The following is a 20,083-nucleotide window of genomic DNA, read 5'->3' as shown; positions in this document are numbered from 1 at the left end:
GGCAGCAACTGACAAGCAGAAAGCTCTGAAGGCAAAAAAGGAACAGTGCAAGACACAGATAGAACCCTTAGAGGCAGATGTAAGATACAAAGAAAAGGACAAAAAAAAAAAAAGAAGAGATGCAGGCAAGATAGAAATGCCTGACTTCAGAAGGCTGCAGAAGTTGGACAGATGTTGAAAACACATTAAGAACAAGCCAGATGACAGAAAGAACATTTTCATTCCATATTAAACTCTCCGGAGCCAATGATTATGCACAGGGTCAAGAGAAATGCCAATGCTAAGTTAGAAATAGAAGAGGGACCAATAACACCAAATGTAATTAAAGCAAGCATCAAAGACCTCCAAAAGGGAAAAGCTCCTGGGGTTGACAGAATTCAAACAGAGGAACTACAGGTGGGAGGTGAAATTCTACTGAGCAGCTAACAAAACATGGGTGAAAGAACAGGTGCAGCGAGACTGGAAATGGCATGGCCAAAAAGGTGCCCTTACTCAATCCATGAACTGGCAAGATATTGGGCTGCTATCAATCTCAGGCAAAGTATTGACTACATTTATGCTGAACAGAATGAAGAAAGTAGTGGATAAAATATTACAAGGAGAACAGGCTGGGTTCCATCCAGATAGATCATGCTGTGAATAGATTTTCACTCTTCAGCAGTTTGCATTAGCAATAGATTGGGTGATGAAGCAAGCAACAAAAGAGATTGCAGGTGGTGTAAAATGGGTTAGCAGAGATGAGTTACATGACTGTAACTTTGCTAACAACATTGCTTTACTAAATATGATGTGGAATGGAATGATTGCCTTACACCAGAGGTAGAATAGGACGCAGCAACTATTGGATTAAAAGTAAATGCAGAGAAAATTAAGATAATGAAGGTAGGAAAGTGGACAATGAATGCAAAGGCTTACATGGATGGAAAAGAAGTTGAACAGGTAGAAGAGTTCTGCTACTGGGGAACCGTGAATACGTTTGAAGATGAGTTGCGATAAACATATTCATACAAGATTAGGAAAAACAAACACCACTTTTGAATGGTGAAAACATCTGGTCAAACAGAGGTCACCACACCAAACTCAAAGTCAGATTATACCATATACTGTACTAAGCAAACTACTTTATAGTGCAGAGACTTGGCTGATGACAGTAGATAACAAAAAGTGACTGGAGGCTGCCCATCAGAGATGGCTGAGGAAGATACTATACATTTCATGGAAAGACAAAACAGCAAAATGAGACAGCAAGCAAGCTGACAGAGTAGGACACATTAGCAAATATCAAAGCTCAGATGGTTGGGAAACATACACCATATGGAAGACATGCTAAGCAAGCTTTGAAATGGGTGCCTAAGCGAGGAAAGAGAAAGCAAGGCAGGTCATGGAAGAACAGGCAAGACGGTGATCGAGGATACTGAATGCACTGGCATCACCTGAAAAGTACCACAACTAGTGAGTGACTCTAATCAATGGAGGAACTGGACTGCCTGATGTGTCAGCAGCATGGGTAGGATGAAGATCTAAGGAATCAAATCTCAATCAACAGATGAGAAATAAAGAGAACAACATTAGCAACATCACCAGACAGTGCAACATGGAGTCCTTACAACTGATCTCCACTTTTGCTAGTGCTGCATTATTTTATGGCACAGAATATTATATCAGTTTTCAAAGTCATGGTTGCTTGGTTGCACTCTCTCTGTATGTCCAAGGGAGACACTTAGATTGCAAGCTCCCAAGGGCAAGGATGGGTCTTGTATTATCTGTGCATACTGTCTAGCACAACAGGGCTCTAAATCCCGCTGAGGAGAGCCTCTAGCCACCACTGTTACACAACCAATAAATGGTGAGACAATGAGGTTAAAAACTCCTATCTATATAAAACATGGACTTTGTGAAGACATTCAGTGTGTCTTCGTGGATCCCGTAGGCAGCAGCTCTCTTACATACCCTTCACTCTTCATGGCAGGCAGCTGCTTCTTCAGAGCTTCTTTATCTTCTGCTTTCAAGATCCCAAAGCCCTGGAGCTGACTGGCTCCAAATGCAGGGAGAAAGCCCAGCTCCGCTCGGTGGCTCACAAAGCAGTCTGGATGGTACCAGTTATCTATCATTCCCAGCTGGGGCTTTTCAGGATGCACCATCTTTTTGGAAATTCTGATCTGGCCCTGAAGTGGAGAAAAACCAATAGTACAAACATGGCTGTGATGCTGCTCTGGGAAGGGCTTGAATGTTAATTCAGGAAAACCGGCTGGTGATTTTGAAAGTAATGAAAGTAATGCTTCTGAAATAGTAGAGCAGCGACAACTGTTCCACCAGTCACCTGCTAGCAGTCACTATGCTGAAATTTACACCATTGCTTTCATTCTAATCCCCCTGGTTTCCCATGCTCTGAAAATTCCCATTTTTGTTAAACTTTCCACCTTTAGCCTCAGCTCACACTTACTTAAAAAAAAAAAGTTTGTAGGAAATCCCATAACCAGTCTCAGTAAAGAAGAAAATTCAGTGTTAAGTAATTTTTGTTCAGTAATAACTAAGGTTAAGATTCTGTCATGGGTATTTTTAGTAAAAGTCAGACACAGGTCATGGGCAATAAACAAAAATCCACAGAAGACACAACTTGTCCCTAACTCTTACTAAAAATACCTTGGGGGAGAGGGGAAAACAGAGCTGGCTGCTCCTGCAGCACGGGCTGGCCACCAGTCAGATGTTGGGGAGCAACCCAGGGGCTGACAGCTGCTCCAGCCCTGCCACAGAAGTCACGGAGGTCTTGGAAAGTAACAGAATCTGTGACCTCGTTGTATCCTCAGTAATAACTCAAAAAATAGCTAATCACATTTTGGACCCAATCCAGCAACCGTTACTCATGCAAGTAGTCCTACAGAGGTCAAGCAAGCAAATCCTGCAGGATCGGCTTCCATCCAAGGAATTTTAAATTCTAAAACTTTGGTTCTCCAGAAATTAACATGTGAGCAGTAATGAAGTTTGGTCCAGAATCAGCTTGATTTCTAACCAGATTGTATTCTAAATTACAGTTCAGACCATACTATTCAAAACAATCATGCAGAAATCCTCATTTTAGAAGCAAATTTGGACCTACAATCCTACAAACACGTGTGAAAACTTGTGCATATGAGTTATCTATCTGAACTCAGGGGGATTATTTACATTAACAATTGCTTGCAGGTTCAGAACCTTATTTTGCCAGCATTTCTTAAATACCTGTATAGGGAGGATCAATATATACCCTACAAAACAGTGACGGGATGGGTCAGTGGAGAGCTGCATTTCATCTGCATATGTATGTACCTGCTGGCCTTCCTGAGAAAAACACATTTACAGTACCACAATGGGAAGCCAAAGCTTCTCTCCAGGCCTTTCTTCTGCAGAAACACCAGCAGTCATCTGCCAATCAGCTCCAATGCCTGGACCAGGTTAAATGTTTTCTTTCCTTTACAGAAAGAAGAGTCAGCAGGTCTAAATCCCAGGCTCTGAAGAGGTCAGATTTGAGAGAGTAATCTTACTGTGGTGGAAGAGCTCTGGGTTGACAAAACTGTTCAGAACACAAAACAGTTCTTCCAAGAAAGAACTGCAGTTTTTAAACCCAGAACATAAAAGAAAACAATGTAAAGAACAATAGTTCAGAACTCAAGGAATGACTTGTGTCACCCTGGATTGGCAGGGGAAAAATAACCAATAGCTGCATGTCTCTACCTTTTCTATTTTCTGTTCACAACCTTTGCAGGTACTTCTGTTAGACTTGGCATATTCTGCAGCAAAGTCATTTAAGCTCTTCTCAGCCTTGCCACCTCCCTCCTGGTCACTGCCTTTACCTGGAGAACAGAAACAAAAATACTATTAAACTTCTAAAGTTTTTCACTTTATTTCTTTAAAAAGCCTCCCTAAGTGTTTGTCATTTCCCCTCACCCCCTCAATCAGCACAAACATAGTGAGAGACTGGCCATGAAACAAAGCCAAATCAGCCACAGCCCAGTATATTTAGAGAAATAAGTACAGTGACAGAACCCGCAATGCCCTCTCTGCAATTCAGAATCCTACAGAAATCCTATTAGGAAGGCTGCAAACCCATAATAAACATCTAGGGTTACTCATCTATGCTTCAGTCTTCACCACCGGGGAAGACAATCTTAGCCTCTGCCCTGCACTTGTCAAAAAGAATATAATTTTGCAACAACACTAGTTCCTTCAACTTCACATTTACAAAACAATTCCTATGAGACCTGAACTTTCCACTCTGAAGAGCACAAGCCTGACCTGTCAAAGGAGTCATGTGAGGACTCCAGATCTAATCCCAGCTCTGTCATGGAGCTGATATGCAGCCCTGAGGTAAGTCACCACCTCTGTGCTTCAGTATCCCCCATATGTCAAGAGGGGATACTGCTTAACTATAGCTCACATGCGTACTGTAAGGATAAACACATGGAAAAAGTCAAGTGATCTGTATGTATTCAAGGAGGAACTGTGCAAGTCTGCGTATGTAACTGTATGTTTTAGAGCAGTGATACTCAGACCTCAGTGATTCAGGAGCCAAATTACTGATCAACATTACCCAAAAGAGACACACTAGTGTGAATTCATTATTTCATTTACTCTTTCGCTCTCTAGATATGTATCTATAGATAGATATAGATATACAAAAAAGTGATGAGTGAGGAGAGCCTGAGACAGAGACTACTACACAGGCACCAGCAACATTTGAAGGTGTGACTCCTGGTTTCCGAGACCACTGCTCAAACCCTTGAGCTACAGAGCCAGGCCTCAAGTCCCCTCAGCACAGGGAGGAGGTTGGTTAAGATGGAGAAGCGACAAGTGACTGAGGAAGGCACAACAAACGTTGAGAGTCTGAGACAGAGCAAAATGAATGACCGAGTATTCTACAATTGGTTAATAACATAGTTAAAGCATCCTGATTGGTTAACTTAAATCACACCATATTTCAATATTATGAGCTGCAAAGAGTCACAGGAGAGACATTAAAGAGCCACTTGCAGCTCATGAGCCTCAGTCTGAGTATTACTGCTTTCGAAGACTGTCAAGGGTGCCCAACCTGGAATGGCTGCCTCTCTTCTAGAAGTAATATAAAATAAAATAAATGAATATTGCTATTGAAGACCAGACCAGAACTGGAATCAACCCAATAGCCACACCTCAAACAGAACTCCCCTTTCCATATACAGGATGCATTTTCTTTTATACGATGTTATGTTCCAGACAGGCAGACTTCAAATCTACAAACCACCCACAATTCTTGTGCTGTATGGACATTGATGGCTTCAATCTGCCTTATATTATTAATTATTTGTAGTACTGGAGTGCCTAGGAGCCCGCTACATTCCCAACCCCTTCCAATCTGCATCTGATCGCTTTCCTGACCATTTAGTTAATCGCACTAACTCTTAATATAACACTTAGACAATCTTTTTTTAATGTTTTCTAGGTCTGATATATTGGTAGGTGTGATGATTTCACAATACTTATAGTAAGGTCTCATGTTACTAAGAAATCACTACTTTTCCATAGTGCATTCATATCATTTACTAGCATCAGCTAATTGAAGCTAAACTACGCTAGTCAAGTAAGTGAATAAAGTGTATTTAGTGATGCAACGCGCTTACTTTTCTTACTGTTTGGTCACTTTCTGACCATTTCACAGGGTTCAATATACACAGTCAGTCTCCTAGTCATTCCTGAGAATCAGGAAAGTTCCAGTGATTGTTCTGATTTCACCTGAAGGATGAGCCAGTGAGCAAAAAACCCAGTACCCATAATTACATCCTGTTCTCAGCTGAGAACTTGAGTATAGAGAGGATAGTTCTAAATGGACATGGCATCTTGCATTTCCTTAAACAGCATTTTTGCTTCACATACCTGCTGCGGCTCCTCCAGTTTCAATTGCTTTTTTGATTTTCTCCTGATCTTCCCATCGGAGCTCAGGGAAGCCATCAACATCTGCATGGGACACGAGTCGGGCCCGCTTCCAGAAACAAGCATAATGATGCCAGTGGGGGACTTTGCCATCGAACATGGGTGACTAGGAAGAAAGCAACATTAGGATGAGGTGAGGAAATTCAGATATAACCAAGAGAAAAAAGTCACTTCACGTACATTTACCCAGACACTTTCTTTCTAACCACATGCCGGGATTTAGGACAGGGCACAAGTAGTCAGAATCCTATGGTAGTACCATTAATAGAACTGACCTGCCACTAACAGCAGCATCACAAGGGGGACTCTACAGAAGGAGAACTTAATCCTTGTAACAGCTAGTTCTTAACCTTATTTCTAAGCTTTCCCACATTACAAAACACAACACTGATCAAATCAGGATAGCAACAGCCATTCTGAGTGGACAAAAAGAGATTTTATCTTTTTGTGTTAACACAGACCTTTCTAAGAGGGGACTAAGAAAAAAGTCTGTTATTAAACCTTCCATAACTATTGTTCTTTGAGATGTGTTGCTCATGTCCATTCCATGCTAGTTGTGTGTGCGCACCACATGCACCGGTGCCAGAGATTTTTTCCTCTCAGTGGTATCTGTAGAGCCAGTTCTAGCACCCTCTGCAGTGGCCGGTATAGGGGCGCTGCCGGCCGCTCCCTCCTCTCAGTTCCTTCTTGCCAGAACTTGAACAGAGGGGAAGGAGGGTGGGTCACGGAATGGACATGAGCAACACATCTCGAAGAACAACAGTAACAGAAGGTTAGTAGCGACCTTTTCTTCGAGTGCTTGCTCATGTCCATTCCATGCTACGTGACTCACAAGCAATACCTCTGGAGGTGGGCCAGTTCACAGATGTGTTGACTGCAACACCACCCCGCCAAAGCCCGAATAGTCTCAAGCTTGTAGCATGATGGCATAGTGGGACGTGAAGGTGTGAACTGAAGACCAGATTGCAGCCCTGCAAATATCCTGTATCGGGACCTGGGCTAAGAAAGACACTGAAGAGGCCTGTGCTATTGTCAAGTGGGCTGTCAGAGAGGCAGGAGGTTTGACCTTTGCTTGTTCGTAGCAAGAACGGATGCAGGAGGTGATCCAAAAGGAAATCTTCTGCAACAAAACTGGTAGACCTTTCATCTGCTCAGCCACTGCAGTGAGGAGCTGCAGGGATTTCTGGAAGGGTTTAGTTCTTTTTATATAGAAAACTAGCACTCACCTGACATTCAAGGTGTGTAGGCACCTTTCCTTACAAGAGTTGTGTGGTTTTCAGAAGAACACTGTCAGGAAGACGTCCTGGCTGACATGAAAACGTGACACTACCTTTGGTAGAAATGCAGGGTGAGGTCACAAAGGGAACCCCCTCTGCCATGTGCGCAGGGATTGTCCACCAATCCAATGAGGTAAGTACCCAGGGTGGGATTGTGAGGACCATGTCCAGGCTGTCTCTCACCGGGGAGCAGACCAACGCAAGCCACATTTGAAGTAGCCTGAGGCGTAGTCTTGAATATTGAACCACATAGGTACATGCTGCCATGTGACTAAGCAACATGAGACAAACCCTCTCTGTAGTCAGGTTTGTGACCTTAATGATCAGATCTGACAAGGGTTAGCATCTGGCATGAGGTAGGAACGCTCTTGCCTGGATAGAGTCCAGGACTGCCCTGATAAACTCTATCTTTTGCACAAGTAAGAACGTCGATTTCTGCTCGTTTAATAGCAGGTCCAGATCTTGGCAGGTCACTCACAGCACCGTGATACTGCACTGGACCTGAGTTTCCAAGCAGCCCTTGATGAGCCATTCATCCAGGTGAAGGTAATCTGTATCCCTTGATGTCTGAGGTGGGCTGCAACCACCTCCATGCATTTTGTGAATATCCCTGGCGCGATCAATGGGATCAAATTGGAGAGCCATAAATTAGTAGTGGTTGTCCTCCACTATGAAGTGCAAAAAGCACCTATGGCCATGGAATATGGAAGTATGCATCCTTCAGGTTGAGGGCGGTGTACCAGTCTCCCAGATACAGGGAGCTCAGTTTCTTGAGCTATTTGTTGAGATGACGCAGGTCCAGTATGGGTCGCAGGCCCTCTTTGGCTTTCAGGATTAGAAAGTAACAGAAGTAAAACCCTTTTCCTCTCAGGTGTAGAGGAACTTCCTCTACGGCCCCTACCTGCAGAAGGGCTTGTACCTCCTGGGCAAGGAGTTGCTCGTGTCCCTGAAGAGAGATAGGAATGAAGGGGGTAGGAAGGAGGAATCAAAGTGAATTGAAGGGGGTACCCCACTGTGACAGAATTTAGAACCCACTTGTCTGATGTTATAACCACCCATGCAGTGAGGAAGGGGGGAGAGGCGGATTGAAAAGAAAGATGGGGTTAGATCCTCAGTCAAAACTGCTAGGCCGCGCCCGAGTGCACCTTCAAAAGACTGCCTGCTGCTCAGTGGATAGCAGTCTGAGCCCGAAGGTGGCATAGGGGCGATAGGTTGACCCTAACGGCACTTATAGCTCCTGTTTCTCCACTTACAGGGCTCGCTCCTAGCCTGTCCTGTGAACGATTGTTGTCGCTGGAGCCTGAAATGCTTCCTGGAAGCCAGTGAACCGTATATCCCTAAGAAGCAGAGTCCTTAAAGTCATGCAGCCTGAAGTCTGTTTAGTTGGAGAATAGACCTGCGCCATCAAAGGGGAAGTCCTGGATGGTCTGTTGGACCTTTGCCGATAGGCCCGATGACTGCAGGCACAAGGCTCTTCACATTGACACCGCTGATGCCATTGTTCTGACCACTGAGTCTGCCGTGTCCCAGGCTGCCTGGAGAGAAACCCGGGCCACTGACTCCCCCTCCTCCAGAATGGCCAGAAACTCCTGCTTAGACTTTTGGGGCAAGGAGTCAGCGAATCACAGAATATTATGGTTGGAAAGAAAGTTGGAAGGAAGGAAGGTCATCTAGTCCAATCCCCTGCTCAAAGCAGGACCAATCACAACTAAATCATCCCAGCCAGGACTTTGTCAAGCCAAGCCTTAAAAACCTCTAAGGATGGAGATTCCACCACCTCTCTAGAGAACCCATTCCAGTGCTTCAGCACTCTCCTAGTGAAAGTATTTTTCTTAATATCCAATCTAGACCATTCCCCCTTGTTGTCATCTGCCACCACTGAGAACAGTTTAGCTCCATCATCCTTGGAACCCTCCTTCAGATAGTTGAAAGCCGCTATCAAATCCCCCCTCGCTCTTCTCTTCTTCAGACTAAACAAGACTAGTTCCCTCAGCTTCTCCTCAAAAGTCATGTGCTCCAGCCCCCTAATCATTTTTGTTGCCCTCCTCTGGACTCTCTTCAATTTGTCCAATCCTTCCTGTAGTGGGAGGGGGAGGAGGGAACTGGGCCCAATACTCCAAATGTGACCTCACCAGTGCTGAACAGAGGGGAATAATCACTTCCCTCCATCTGCTGGCTAATCCTACTAATTCAGTCCAATATGCCATTAGTCTTCTTAGCAATAAGGGCACACTGTTGACTCATAACCAGCTTCTTATCCACTGTAATCCCCAGGTCCTTTTCTGCAGAACTCCCTAGCCAGTCGGCCCCCAATCTGTGGCAGTGCATGGGATTCTTCCGTCTTAATTGCAGGATTCTGCACTTGTCCTTGTTGAACCTCATCAGATTTCTTTTGGCCCAATACTTTAATTTGTCTAGGTCACTCTGTATCCTATCCCTGCCCTCCAGCATATGTACCCTCCCCGCATCTTAGTGTCATCTGCAAATATGCTGAGGGTGCAATCTACCTCATCCTCCTGATCATTAATGACGATGTTGAACAAAACCAACCCCGGGGGCACTCCGCTTGTTATCGACTGCCAATTAGACATCGAGCGGTTGATCACTATCTGTTGCTCAATGATCTAGCCAGCTTTCTATCCACTTTATAGTCCATTCTTCCAACTCATACTTCTGTAACTTGCTGGCAAGAATACTGTGGGAGACTGTATCAATTGCTTTGCCAAAGTCAAGATACAACACGTCCATTGCTTTCCCCACATCCACAGAGCCAGTCATCTCATCATAGAAGGCAATCAGGTTGGTCAGGCATGACTTGCCCTTGGTGAATCCAGGCTGACTCTTCCTGATCACCTTCCTCTCCTCCAAGGGCTTCAATAAGGATTCCTTGAGGACCCGCTCCATGATTTTTCCAGGGATTGAGGTGAGGTTGACTGGTCTGTAGCTCCCTGGATCCTCCTCCTTCCCTTTTTAAAAAGATGAGCACTATAGTTGCCTTTTTCCAGTCGTCTAGGACCTCAAAGAATGGTCAATGGCTCTGCAATCACATCAGCCAACTCTCTCAACACCCTCTGATGCACTGCATCCAGCCCCAGGGACTTGTGCATGCCCAGCTTTTCTAAATAGTTTTGCACCTTTTCTTTTACTCCTGAGAGCTGCTCACATCCTTCCCATTCTGTGCTGCCCAGTGCAGTAGTCTAGGAGCTGAACTTGTCCGTGAAGACAGAGGCAAAAAAAAAGATTGAGTACTTCAGCTTTTTCCACATCATCTGTCACTAGGTTGCTTCCCCCATTCAGTAAGCAGCCCACACTTGCCCTGACCTTCTTCTTGTTACCAATATACCTGTAGAAACCCTTCTTGTTACCCTTCACAACCCTTGCTAGCTGTCAATTGTGTGTTGGCCTTCTTGATTTCACTCCTGCATGCTCGAGCAGTACTTTTATACACCTCCCTAGTCATCTGACCAAGCTTCCACGTCTTGAAAGCTTCCTTTTTGTTTTTAAGCTCACCAAAAATTTCTCTGTTAAGGCAAGCTGGTCACCTGCCATATTTGCTATTCTTTCCACTCATTGCGATGGTTTGTTCCCGTGCTCTCAGTAAGGTTTCTTTAAAATACAGCCAGCTTTCTCGGACTCCTTTCCCGCACATATTAGCCTCCCAGGGGATCCTGCCCATCAGCTCCCTGACCCTGAGAGAGTCCAAGTCTGTTTTGAAGTGCAAAGTCCATATCCTGCTATACTCCTTTCTTCCTTTTGTCAGGAACCTGAACTCGACCATCTCATGGTCACTGCTGCCTAGGTTGCCACCCACTTCTACTTCCCCTACCAAATCTTTCCTGTTTGTGAGCAGCAGGTCAAGAGGAGCATGGCCCCTAGTTGGTTGCTCCAGCACTTGCACCGGGAAGTTGTCTGCAACACTCTCCAAAAACATCCTGGATTGTCTGTGCTCTGCTGTATTGCTCTCCCAGCAGATGTCAGGATGATGAAGTCCCCCATAAGAATCAGGGTCCTGTGATAAGTGAATTTGGCCATGGAATGCCACCCATTAAAGTTCTATCTCCCAGCAAGATTGCTTGTTCAATATGCGGAGTTGGAGATTCACAGTTGAATACATTTTTCACCCCTAGAGGTCGAGCTTTTTCACCTCCTTATTTTTAGGGGCTGAGCTTGACTGACCGCCTGTCTCTCTCATTGGCTGCTGACACTGCCAATGACCCCAGGAATGGGTGGGTGTAGAGATACTCAAACCCCTTGGCAGGCACATATATTTTCTCTGCCCTTTTAGATGTAGGGAGCAGAGAGGAGGGGTTTTGCCAGAGGGCCTTGACCGGCTTGATTACTCCCTCACGGGAAGGGTCATTCTGGAAGGAGTTGCTGCCAGAATATTGAAGAACGATTCAGCTGGCTCCTTTAGCACCTCTGCATCCAGGCCTCGATTCATCACTATTCTCTTGATGTATCCTATAGTCATCCTGCGGGGCTGTGGCAGACTGGCCCATTGCTGCATCATCAGGTGGTGATGAAGAGGTCAAGCAGTGAGGCGGTATGGCCTCCCTCCACTCTAAAAGGGGAGAAGCCACCCCCCTTTACCCAAGTGGGTGGAGACAGCCCAACCTCACCCCTTCCACCAAAAATGGGTGTGTGGCACAGGAAGTGTAAGAAGCAGGGCCTCTCGCTCAGTGGGGTCCAAGACAGCAATGGAGATGGATGTCTCCTGTTTGCTCCAAGCTTCTCCCTCTGCTGTCGAGCCCAGAAGTCCACTGCCTACTGGAGATTCACCAGGACTGCTGCTAGCCAAGTACCTTGCGGAGAATCAGGACACCCCACAGACCCAGGTACCCTCAAAGGGAAGGGAAGGAAGTGGCCCATGGGCAGCCAACTCCAGTCGGTCTGCAGTGCCGCAAGAGGCACAGTCAGCGCGTTGCAGCTGGAACCCCGCGGACCCAGTGGCAGAGTGGTGTGCCACTGTAAGGGCCCTGGGCTGGGGTGTGGTGGAGTCAGGAGGGCCCATGTTCCCCTACCCCCCTGCCACTCCACCTCTGGGGTCAGTTTCACTCCTTACCAGAGCCCTAGACTACTGGTGCTCCACTCCCTACTGGATGGAGTGATAGACTGCTTGCCCACCCCGCCCAGCCTGAAGGCCGGGTCTTCAGATGGGGTACCTACCCAGCCCCATTGGAAGGCCAAGAGCAACTAACCATTTATTTGCTAATTCCCCGTCAACAGATGGTGACTGAGTGAGGCGGCGTGGCCTTTCTCCAACCCAGAAAGAAAGGAGCGACTGGCACCCCTCTACAGGCTAGTAGAGGAAGAGTGGGTGACTGCCAACCCAAGTTCCAGGAAAGACAAGTGGCTCGGTGCACATCTTCTTGTGCCGCTTCTTCAGTACTAGGGAAGGTGATCGGTGCCAGAAGAACTCGGTGCTGGGGGAGGTGCTTTGAGTAGACACCAATATATTGGGTGCTGAATCCGAGTGGCCCAGTACGGAATCAGGTCTGAAGGCTGACTTTATGAGGAGCATTCTTAGCCTGATGTCCTGGTCATTTTTTGTGCAAGATCTAAAGTTCTTGCAGATCCTGCAGCTGTCCTGAATGTGGGTCTCACCCAGGCAGCTCTGAAGGTCATTCACAGGCATGGGCTTTTTACAAGAAGCCCATGGTTTTTAAACCTAGGGACTGAGGCATGCCCTGTCCCTGAGGCTAAGTCCCCGTCAACAAATTACTCTTAAACTACTAATTCTAACTAAATTAACTTGCTTAATGACTATTTATACTACTGCACGGTTAAAGGCCTGCCGAGGCAAGGATGTTCCAGCACCATCACTGGCGGTAAGAAGGACCTGAGAGGGAGCGGGTGCTGGCAGCGCCCTTAGACTGGTGCATCTCCAGTACCGGTGCATGTGGCGCACACACACACCTAGCATGGAATGTATATAAGCAAGCACTCAAAGAAGAATGAATGCGTCACAGCTGGCATCTTAAGAAACACCATAAATAACAGTACAATTTGCAATGCTTTCATCTGATGTGAGGCTCATGAAGCACTTTACATTTTACTGAGCTTCCTAATATCTCTGTGAGGTGAAAGATATGTAGAGAAGGACTTTACTCTTCACTGAAATAGCCATCTGTGGGATGAAGTATAGATGTCTAGTGACCAATAAGCGACAATCTGAAGTATACTTCTTATCCGAATGCACTGTATGCATACAAAGTACTCCCCCATTCACCTACCTTGTACCCAATTAACTGAACAACAACCTTGGAAAAATAGGACCCTTTAGAGATCACTTTATAGACACATAAGCAGCTAAGGCAAGTTGCAACCTTCCAGCTAAGATCTAGATTCTCTTTGTTCATACAGAGATTGTTTTCAGACAGCTGTGATGAACACTGCCCCAGGCATCATTTCTCACTCAGAATGGTCCTCTTCAACAGGAAAGGAAAGCTAAGGCTTTGTCCACACTCACACTTATGCCGGTAACACTTTTGTCACTCAGGGGTGCGGAAAAAACACCCCACTGAGCAACATAAATTTTGCCAGCATAAGCACCAGTCTAGAGAGCGCTATACCAGCGGGAGAGAGTTCTCCTGCCGACATAGCTACTGCCCCTCATGTAGGTGGTTTTATTATGTCAGTAGGAGAGCTCTCTTCCACCAACATAATACAGCTACACTCGTGTTTTTTTCACACCCCTGAGCGACAAAAGTTTTGCCGGCATAAGCGCAAGTGTAGATAAGCCTTTGGAAATGGGCAGGTCTCGTGGATTTGCAAAACATCTGGAGATATCACAAGTGGGCTCAGCCTGAACAGGGTGAGATGCAGTTTCCATTCTGAAGAGGAAGGGAAATAAAATCTTAAGGCTCACTGCACACCCTACCTCGATGCAGCCCTTCTTTGAATGAAGCACAAAAATACCTATTGTAGCACTGTTCTAACGCACAGGATAAAAAGCTCACTTGGTCCAGGGTGCAAGTTCTAGATGGGGCACACGACCAGGTTGCACTGGCACAGAGCAGTGTTAAGTGCCTGTATGCCTGCCTCCCTCTCTCCTAGGCTGACAGAAGAGCCAGGAAGGAAAATGTGGGGCTGCTCAAGATCATGGACCACACAAGTGCAGGAACCAGAAGATGCACAGGCTGGGGAGCTGTGCAGAAGATGGGACCCTGGAGAAGCTGCTGAGGAGCAAGGCTCTGATAAGTGTTTTGCAGAAGAGGAAGCAGGAGCCTTTTGCTGTGGAGGAGGAGGAGCAGAATGAGGTGAGGTGCTTGCGAATAAGCTGCATGCATATGGCAGGAAGCAGAGACTACGGTGGGGAGAATAAGAGCATGGAGAAGAGGGAAAGACTGAAAAACAAAATGGAGGAAGGAGCAAGTAAATCAAACAATGGGGAAAAATGAGAAAGTAATGGTATCAGTTGGGAGACAGAGAGGAAATAGAGCAGCCACCAAAAGAGATGGCGGAAAAGATATCAAGATATATAGTGGTAGGAGTGAAAGAGGAGGAAAAAATGCAAAGAAAGTTTATTAAATTAAGGTTTTGTATTTTTCAGAGCTAAACACCAACAACAAAGAGCCTTATTATGGAAACAAAAAAACATATGCATAACTAATGGAAATGACTCAAAGTGCATCGGTGCCCTTGGGGAAGCAGGAGAGGGCTGCAATTATTTCTCACACTGGCTTATAAGCTCAGTCCTCAGGCTAGTGGGTGTAGGACAGATTTTTCAAACCCTACCCTAATGGGAAGAGATTTCCTTATTGTGGTACTTTCATTCGCAGGAGCTGTAGGGACCAGAATGCATTCAGACAAGCATTAGCCAGGATAGTTGGCAGTTATCTGAAATGTTTCCTATTGAGGAATTTGTGAAATGCTCGACTCTGGAATGTAATCTTACTTAGCTGAAACAAAGGTATGGCCGCAACAACAGAAATTAGACTCCTCTCATAGTGAGTCTGTGGCAGCCAAGAAAGCTGCACAATGCAATACAGTACATTTTCAACAAAATAAATCATCAGAATGATTTTTAAAATGTCCAGGGAGTTACAAAGCAACCAGCTGCCTTTTCATCATGATGCTTTCACATCAGGCCTTCCCTAACCTTCCATATTTTTGCAAGAATCAGGAGCATGCTTGCCACATCTGACCTGATTTCTGCCAACTTGGGTGGCCAAAAGCCTCTTGGAATCTTTTCAGCCTTTTACACCACAGTTTTTCCAGTAGTATGGGATTCTGAGTCTACCAGCTAACTCTTGGGTTCTATTCCCAGCTCCACAGCTTGGACAAATCACTTACTTTCACTGTGCTTCAGTTTCCTCATCTGTAAAATGGGAATAACCCTCACCGCAGAGGAATTGTGAGCAATATTGTTCATAATCTAAGATCCTCAAACATGGTTGAATCTCATTAATTCCCACTAATGATTAGAAGCCTAATATGAATTAGTGGATTTTGCCTGATCCAAGTTCCACTGAAGTCAACAGGACTCTTGATTTTAATGGGAGAGTGACAAAGCCCTTACCAGCTAAGCAAATAAATTTAAGAGGACAGTCCTTTACAAAGTGTACTTGTGTTCATGTAATCTGATAATTGCAGTTTAGTTCTAATTATTTGCGATGCTTTGTAACATACCAGTGAGTGTTCTGTAAAACACAAGTCTTAATTACTAAGACTCAAAGTTTGCTATGGCATTATTAAATCCCCACTGAGACGTGAAGGGAGAATACTAATTTGTCTGTGAATTATCAGGTTTCCCGATTAGTGAAGTTTTACTGTAAAATAACAACTACTGTTAAGTTACCTAAATGCTTCGGTGGCTATGGCCAGAATACAAAACTCTGATGTTCTATAATGCAAATATGTCAAAATGAGTGTATTTTAATCCTATCCCCAGTTCTTCTTCTTCTTCACTCTCATAAAGACAAAAAAAAAAAAAAAAAAAAAAAGCCCCGCACTGGAAAAAATCTCCAAATTTCAATAATTCTCTAATATGATATTTAATTGTGCACATTACACAGTATTAATTCCAGAAGTCAGCCTTGTCCAAGCCTATAAATAGGACTTGATACCAAGAAAAAAAAAACATGGAATGAACAACAATTTAGGAATGTGTTCATTCCAAGAAAAGAAGAATAAAATACCTCTACGCTACAAAAATAACCAGGTCTAATCATGAATATGACCAAACTATGCTTATGATATAATATGTATTCCTCTTCCCTGTGTGGCTTGGAAGAAAGTCATGCAGAGTCATAACCATGTTTTAACCTTGGTAAATACCTAGGCCCTTTCTGTACTAGCCTTTTCTCCTTAGTATGTTGTACTGCTGTTACCACCAGTAGGAGCATTTTGGTACACAAGGCATCACCTGCCATTAATGTTTTCCATCAGTAGATTTCTCCAAGCAGGACTAGGCAATGCAGTGCTTATAACACTAATACTGGTCCTACACTTTCACTCCCCACCATTGCTAGTACAAGCAGAATTGCACTCGTGATGGTAATGGTGGGAAATTGTAAGAACCCCTAAGCTAAAACTTATTTAGCTAACAGGTTTCTTTTCTTTCCAGAGAGGTGAGAAGCAATGTTATATAAGAAGGCTGTTGGCAGACCTGCCAATAGGAATTCTGGGCCCCAAGGCAGAACTGTCCCACCCTGCCTCTCTGCCCATGGTCCCACCCCTGCTCGGCCCACCAACATGTCCTTCCCCCCGCATCACTCAGGCCCCCTCCTCCTCTCTCCCACACTCCCCCTTCCCCCAGGCTGCTAGCAGCAGCAGGGGAGGTGAGTGGGGAAGAGGGACACAGGCAGCGAAGGGTGGACTGAGCAGAGATCACGGCTGTGGGGAGGCCAAGAGGAAAAGGGCCGTATGGAAGAGAGGAGGGGGGGCCGAGTATGGAGGTGGGCTGGTGGGGACAGATGCAGCGAGTAGGTGAGTGGGGGTGAACTTTGGGCAGGGGCCACCACAGGCAAAAGAGGCAGTATGGGGAGCTAGCCTCCTCAAGGGGAAGCTTTCACCCTGCCATCCATGGCCCAGGCCCCTTTTAAAATTGCTAGACCCCCTTAAAAATTGCCAGGCCCTTGGGCAATTGCCCCCTTTGCCACCCCCCAACAGGCCTGGTTGTGGGCAAGCCATATTTAAACATGGTTATGTTTAAAAGTACATACAGGGTCCGAGATGAAAGGATGGTTACAGATTTGAGGTTCTTTTTTAAAATCACACTTGTCAAACACAAGTTTTCCTGAACAACACACTTTTCATCAGGCCCTGTAGAAAAGCAGAGCAAGGTGTGAGAATGCACTGCTAAGGTAGTGTTTCAGACTTCATTCAAAATGCAGGGATTGGGGCGGGGAGGGCCAGCAGCGACATGCAAAGCTGCCACTAAAAATAGGTTAAACTCATCCACAGATTATCAAACAGGAGGGAAGATTTAGATCAGTAACAAATAAACGTTGTCAAAAAACACACATTAAGCTGCCCAAGAAAACTAAACAATTTAAGTGAAAAAGCCTGCAGTTCTTCAGCACTGTAGACTGAGTTTATACTCCAACTGAATGCATGGTTTTTATCTCCAGCCCTCCCTATCTGCAATTATTTGTCTCCGCATAAAAGGTATCCAAGCTGAAGAGTGAGGTAAACAGAGCTTTGTAATGTGTTCAGCAAATGATAAGCAACTCACAAAACAATACATTGAGGAGAAAAGGACAAATATTCCCCAATCAGGAAGTTAATGAAAAGTTGAGTCCTCTTTTGCTTCCTCCAACTCACTGAAATAAAATCACCTCTTCCTGCAAAATCAGCTAACAAATTCAATTCAACTAATTAAATTCAAACAAACAGGATGCTGAGATTAAAATGGAAGCCATCTAGTAAATAATTTAAGATTTTACTTGTTTTCTTACATCAACCAACCAACCACAGCATGATAAAGCTGTGACAAGACAATAATTTGGGAGATTTTATTTATTTTAGTTGTTCTTCATGTTACATTCTTGCTCATTTCAGCTGACGCACTTCTACTGCACCCTGGTAAGTGTGGGTTCTGGTTATAAATAATTTTTTTCTGTCTGACTGTGCACAGATCACACACCACACCTGCTTTCCCTTCTCATGAGCACACATGTGCTTCACTCTAGTTAGCAAAAGCAGGCCTGCTGCACACACGCTACCGACTCCCCGCACTCAGCAAACACCACCCTGCTGCAACTCCTTCAGCTTCGAGTGGAAATTCTCTCTAGCACCGCTAGACAATACCAGCGAACCAGCATCTGGCCCCTGGGCACAAATCCCTGACGTGAGCACGTCTGAGGACAAGTCTGAGCGAGCGAACGGACTGCTGAGAACCGCGCACAAGTCTTAGCCACCCGACCCCCAAATCCAGCCGCTACAGCGCCGCGCAACCGAGGGCAAGCCCCCAAGGGCTGCAGCAGCAGCGCCGTGCAACGGAGCGCGTCGCCCACACCCGCCAAGGGCTGCGCTCGCTCCGCGCGTGGTACACACAGGCTGCTTTGCAACCCGCACCCGCTGGAGGGGAATGAATGGGCGGCGGCACCCGGCCCAGGCTGCACGCGGGGCGCCCGCCGCACTGAAAGCAACTCACGGCCGCCGGCCCAAGCGGCAGGGGCCGCGTCGTGCCGGCGCCAAGGGCCGCTCCACACGCCTCCGGGGCTGCAGGGAAGGCGGCGGCGCGGCAGCGGGGCCCGTGGGGCTGCAGGGCCCGCGGGCGGCTCCGGCTCCCGCCCCCGCCCCGCGCGGTACCTGCACCATGATGGCCAGGCGCAGCGAGTCCTTGGCGATGCTCTCCCCGCATTTCTTGCACGAGGCCCGGCCGCTCTTGGCGTACTCGGCGCGGTACAGCTTGTCGGCCGGCTCCGCCATGGCGGCCTGGCTGGGGCGCGGGCAGGGGACTCGCGGGAAGCCGCCGGGCGGCGCAGCAGCAGCCCAGGGCCCGCCCGACCGACCGACCGACGGGCAGCTCTGCGCTAGCCTCCCTCCCGGCGCGCTAGCCGAGCGCCGCGCGATCCACCCGGGTTCGGTGATCGACAGCAAGTGCCTGGCCGGGGCCGGGCTCGCTAGTCACTAGCTGCAGACAGACTCCAGTGTGCCAAGGAGGGCGGAGGGAGCAGGGTGTCACGTGATGGTGTCACGCCCCTCCCCCCCCCGGTCGAGCCGCGCGCACAGTGCGCGAGGGTGACCATGATGCTATTTCTCAAAGGGAAAACGGCCAAACGGAGCAGCCGCCCGCCCGCCGTCCCTGTGGGGGCGGGGCTGCTGGGCCCCCTTTCCTCCCCCCGCGCGAGGCTAGCCTGAGCCGCCCGCCCTGTGCGAACCCTCGAACCCTCCCCCACCCGCGTTTCCCGCGCGGACAAGCACTGCTCGCTCGCATCCCCGCGCGAGCCTGGGGCTGCTGCTCCTCGCGTGAGCTCTGCGTTGGCAAGAGCAAATGGGACAAATAAATATCCACTTTTGCTCCTCCCGCCCCCAAAAAAATGGGGACAGCTGGGCCAGGGCTTGCGATAGAGACTGTCCCGCCAAAACGGGATTGACGCTTGGTCACCCTAAGCATGGTGGGAGGAGGGCGCCCCTGCACAAAGCGCTCCTGGGCGGGGCTGCTGCCCATACGAAATTACGGTGGGTACGGTACATGAGTTAATGTACTAATCATTCATTGATAACATACAGAATGAATGATAAACGCATGGAATGTACCTCTTGTAATTCTATATGTGCACAGTGTTCCTATAACCACTGGTGAAATAATACACCTACGCACTGGGTGCACATGCCTTCTGCTTACTGTCAAGAACATATGTGCAGCTTGTTGATGAAGGGATACAATTTTCTTTCCACCAGGAAAAATGGTT

The 20,083-nt window shown here is 46.7% G+C and overlaps 1 protein-coding gene across 2 annotated transcripts in view; it reads right to left on the bottom strand.

Moving 5' to 3' along the window:
- The window catches only part of PARP1 (poly(ADP-ribose) polymerase 1), a 72,589-nt gene extending 52,708 nt beyond the window's left edge, over positions 1-19,881 (bottom strand). For both annotated transcript variants that reach the window (XM_067564844.1, XM_067564845.1), the window contains exons 1-4: positions 18,978-19,881; positions 5,887-6,049; positions 3,712-3,830; positions 1,951-2,165 (exon numbers count right to left, since the gene is read on the bottom strand). In XM_067564844.1, coding sequence (XP_067420945.1) covers positions 1,951-2,165; positions 3,712-3,830; positions 5,887-6,049; positions 18,978-19,097 — 617 coding nt within the window. In that variant the 5' untranslated portion in view covers positions 19,098-19,881. The remainder of the gene's footprint in view (positions 1-1,950; positions 2,166-3,711; positions 3,831-5,886; positions 6,050-18,977) is intronic.
- Between the last annotated feature and the right edge of the window lie 202 nt (positions 19,882-20,083).

Source organism: Emydura macquarii, unplaced genomic scaffold, assembly GCF_026122565.2.
Source record: "Emydura macquarii macquarii isolate MOO-44397 ecotype Brisbane River unplaced genomic scaffold, CSIRO-AGI_Emac_v2 contig_2676, whole genome shotgun sequence".
NCBI classification, from domain to species: domain Eukaryota; kingdom Metazoa; phylum Chordata; order Testudines; family Chelidae; genus Emydura; species Emydura macquarii.
This window is presented reverse-complemented; position numbering and strand designations above follow the sequence as displayed.